General features: G+C 40.6%; 1 protein-coding gene across 1 annotated transcript; it reads left to right on the top strand.

Moving 5' to 3' along the window:
* Positions 1–1,157: 1,157 nt before the first annotated feature.
* Positions 1,158–3,803, top strand: LOC308290330 (uncharacterized protein; the record flags this gene model as incomplete). The annotated part of the gene is made up of 4 exons (XM_080732127.1): positions 1,158–1,188; positions 2,231–2,383; positions 3,095–3,184; positions 3,498–3,803. Exons 3-4 carry the CDS (start codon positions 3,128–3,130, stop codon positions 3,801–3,803), a joined length of 363 nt encoding a protein of 120 aa, XP_080588253.1. The 5' UTR covers positions 1,158–1,188; positions 2,231–2,383; positions 3,095–3,127.
* Between the last annotated feature and the right edge of the window lie 927 nt (positions 3,804–4,730).

Below are 4,730 nucleotides of genomic sequence, written 5' to 3'. Positions count from 1 at the left end.
CTATTTTTAATGGCCAAGGTATGAAATGGGGAAATAAATTATTGTGGAGACAATAATTGGATCAGAGATATAGTGGAGTAGAAGAATTAGAAATGGGAAATACAACTACAGTACAAATAACTAAATTGTTACTTTACAACTCTGGTAAGGGGGTCCATTTGGTTACGTTTGCTCTCTTACATGTCTATAAAGCCCCTTTTTGCCCCAAATATCACAATTTAACTGGGGAACCCTTGGAACCCCATCAGACAAGCAACTGTAATCTTCGGTTGCAAACCATTGGCGTTTGGTAGCCCATACATCCAAACAGTAAAGTCCCATCTGATTCTATTAAACAATTAAACAGTTAAACTCACCAACATTGCAGCTGTACGGAAAGCTTGAATTATCCTCTTTCAATCTGCAAAGTGTTTCATTCAAATCCACGAGACATGTTATGAGTTGCACTCAAATCACTGCACAGTATACAGTATATACAGTATTGCCCTTTATACTGTTAAACTGGTGACTGAAAATATGGTGCCATTTTCTTTAAATAGCTTGGAGGAAAATATAAAATGCCTATTAAACCAGTGGTTTGTCTCAACCTGTGGGTCAGGACCCCAGGGCGTCCCCACATGATTAACTTAATGTACAACATTGTTTTCTGTCTTAACAGTAAATTACAAAAATAGCTGATCTACATGCTAGATGCTACATGCACAACAGTGTTGCATGCAGCATGTAGATCTGCTATTTTCACTATTCATGGGTTGCTATTGTAGTCCTAAACTCAGCATGTTGAGGAGCAACACAGGTCTTTGATTGTCTGATTGGCACAGAACTAATGTTCTACGCCAATCAGAACACCTGTGTTGTTCCTCAACATGGCCGCTGTAGGACTACAATTGCAACCCATGAATAGAACTGTGTTATACATAATGTAATTCCTCAACTCTTAGTGCTCGTCAGGGTGGGGGGTGGGGTGGGGGGGGGGGGGGGGGTATTGTGGGGGTCACGGCTTGAATAGGTTGAGAACCACTGTATTAAACTACCAAGTCGCATATCTGTCCTAATTCTGTCTTTTCTTTTTCTAAGGCTCCAATTGCGGAGGATTCCCAACTTCCCAACATAGCTCAACCACTAAATCCCCCCTGTCAGCCTACTTGTTGCAAGGCTGATCTTCCAAAGCGTTCCTGCTCAGTTGAGGTATTCCTTTTGCTTATTTTCAGAATAATTGAAGTAATAATGGCAGAGACAGTCAACATACATTTATTGTAATCACATTTTTGTGTTAGGAATGTGACAAAAACCTACAAATATTGTTAAACTCAAGTCTCCATGGCGTGAGTAATCAACAGAGAAAAAGTCATTTTGGGGGTGATTTACTTATGTTGGCATACCATTTTGACATGCCTCGCCTGTTCAAGCCAACAGTAGTAGTAGAGAGGACAACACAATTCCCTTGAAAATGTGGCCCTCCCACTAGCTATTCAGCACAAATTCAGTGATCTGACTAATGTATCACTTGCCACAACAGCCCTAATACATGGAACAAAATATGTGAAGGGGATGTTTGTATCATATGGAAGCACAAGTGGACTCCCTGATTTCTGCCAAGTCCTGTACATTGTTATAGTGGACAATAACCCATTCATTGTTCTACAACCTTTCTCTGCTTGGTACCTGGACCTCTATAGATGTTTTGAAGTTTGCAATGAGGATTCCCAGCTGTTTGTGGTAGACGTGGCAGAGCCGAACCACTACATCCCCTGTCAGCCTACATGTTGCATGGCCATCTCCTGATCTCTCCGAAGGCATTCCTGCTACACTGAGGTAATCCCTTGGCTTATTTTCAGGATAATTACTATGAAAACCTCCACCAGCTGTCTGTCACACTTTGCACACACACTCTTTGGATGGCAAACCACAACCTCCAGCTTCTAGCGCCACCATCAGGCCGAATTTTGGCCTAAAATCATGCAAACCGGTACACCGTATCTTTAAAGTCATGTAATCAACATAGATCTGTCCAATTTCCCATATTACCTCCTGATTGGCTATGATTGCCTTCTAAAGTTTGTGGATGTGACCTGACAGTCGCTTTTCTCCTGATTAGGGACTCAGACTGGTAATTTTGTCTGACTGGTTATTGTCTGTTTACTCTGAACTAGCACTGAAGCCTTTGTTTCATCACAACTCTACCTTAAGCCAATCCCTCTGCTTGTTTTTTGTTCTTTAATGCCTATAGATTGAAGCAGAGTTTGCTCGCCTTACATCTGTTGACCTGAAAGGCGCCCTCTTCGCTGGACTGGACAAGTATCTGCCAAGGTTCCTGGATATCTACAGAGCCAAGACAGGTGTGGAGGAGCTGAAAAGTCTTTTGAAGACACTGGATAGTGATGTAAGTATGCTTAACAGGCCGGGAACACATTTTGGAATATTACAGTACATGTACAGTATGTAGCAACATATTTGTTTTTGTAGGTTAACTTTTGACTAATTGTTTTTCAGAAAACTTATGTCAGGCCAAAAAGGGTTAAAGGATGACTCTGTCACTTTTCAACCTATCTTCATATAGGTCCTCACTAATGTTCATAATAAAATAGCACAATTATTTTCTACTCGGTCCAAGTCTCTTAGGAGAGCTGTAGGAAGTTCAGAAACCCATTCTCCAGTGACATTATTGTCTGACAGATTTCTTAAAAAAACAGTAACGGGCTTCTCCCAGTCCCGTCTCTCCTGCTTTTTAATAAAAACAAATATTTTCAACATGGGTCAATGGTTTCATACAACCAGGAGAAAGAAACCCTTTACCAGCTTTAATTGTATCGTTTTCCAAATTTGTTTCATGACTTAGAAATTCACTTGTTTATCCAGTATCTCCCTCTCCTGATTGGATGACATTGGTATTTTGGAAATATAGAGCTACACACACACACACACACACACACACACACACACACACACACACACACACACACACACACACACACACACACACACACACTCTTATCATTTATCCTTATCGACTCCCTTCAACTGTTAAATACTCTAGCCTGATGTAATTTGACTGAAACTGTTCCATTGGTTGTGTATTGTCTATTTTTTTTAGTGTTCCAACCAATGGAAAAGGGCTGTGGTGTTGATGGGGCTCCCCCTCTACCTCAAAGATGCTGGATCCAACTTTGGCAAGAAAGTCCAGGTATATTTTATATTTTCCATCAGCCTGTACTCTACTTATACGTATCCTATGTTACTGTGTGTCTCCTAACAGTGGGTTGGGACCAATCATGAGTAGTAGTGAAAATAAGAGATCTAAAAGCTCACAATTCATTGCAATGTGAAGTGTTGGATTAACTATTTTCACTAGTTAGGGTCCCAGGGAGGTGCATTTCTGTTTTGGGTCTCAAGTTAAAAGTTTTGAGAACCAATGGTGTGATTCACACTTAATGCACCAAAATCAATCAAGTTTATATCTTGTCTTAAAGTTTCTATTGTTTGTTCACTTTGTTTAGGCCACAGATTCTGAGGCAGAGATGACCAAAGGAATTGCGGTGGGGATCCTTCAAGTGACAGAGGACACTGAGGTTCTTGGATTCGCAGTGGTCATCGAGGAGAAAATCATCTTTCCAGAAGTCTGTGATTTTCCAAATGCTGTGGCACTGCTCATGGGTCTGCTGTACGCCCTGAACATCGATTATCCCAAAGGATTAAGGTGCACTTTTGAAATAATCCAGAAGATGCTGATGGACATTGGTGGAGGCCAATGCTCGGCATTGGTTCATGGGTTGAGAAACAAGCTATTGAGGAAGAAGTTGTAAGCAGAGTTTAGGCCTTGACCCTGACCTTTAAGCTGAAGTGGACATTGAAGGACAGGTCAATGGACAGGACTGAGAAATGGACTCCCTTAAGTTTTATTGTTGGAGAACTGCACACACAATGGCAGTGTGCATTGTTGCATGGCTTGGGATAGACTCTTTAGGAAGCCCTTGAAAGCTTAAAGCCACCTGTAAATATTGATGCTGTATAACGTGCAGGTTTAACTGAACAATGTGAACATCGTATGAGAGGACTTGTTTTTTGGTACATTTTGTACTCCATTTAACACTTGCTGGTTTACATGCCTTAAGAAGGGCACGCACTGTGGATTTGTTGGGATATTTACACAACACGGTAACGCAATGTATTTGGGACACACACAGTGGGTATTTGATACACAGTAACGCACACAATGTGGATCTATATTGGACATAGTAACACACACAGTGTGGATCTGACACATAGTAACACACAGTGTGCATCTGAAACATAGTAACACACACAGTGTGGATCTACATTCAACACTAACACAGTGTGGATCTGACACATAGTAACACACAGTGTGGATCTATATTAGAATTCGATCTATCGAGTATTGATCTATATTGGTATTATATCACACACAGTGTGAATTTATTTTGGTATTATATCACACACGGTGTGGATTTTTATTTTGGTATTATACCACACACAGTGTGAATTTATTTTTGTATTATATCACAGTGTGTGGATTTATTTTGGTATTGTCACATTGTGATATTATTTTGGTGTGTGGATTTTGATATCTTATCAACGGTAAAATGGGACGGTAACACAATGTGAATTTGGGGATAGTATCGCACATCGTGAATTTAATGGGGGATAGTATCGCACACGGTGTGGACTTGGAGCACAGAGGTTTTATCCACACTGAAACCAGTGTGAATATT

The sequence above is a fragment of the Nannobrachium achirus genome (assembly GCF_963921795.1).
Source record: "Nannobrachium achirus genome assembly, chromosome: 1".
Taxonomy (NCBI): Eukaryota; Metazoa; Chordata; class Actinopteri; order Myctophiformes; family Myctophidae; genus Nannobrachium; species Nannobrachium achirus.
The sequence above is the reverse complement of the archived record's forward strand: the minus strand, read 5'-3'. Positions and strand labels throughout refer to the sequence as shown.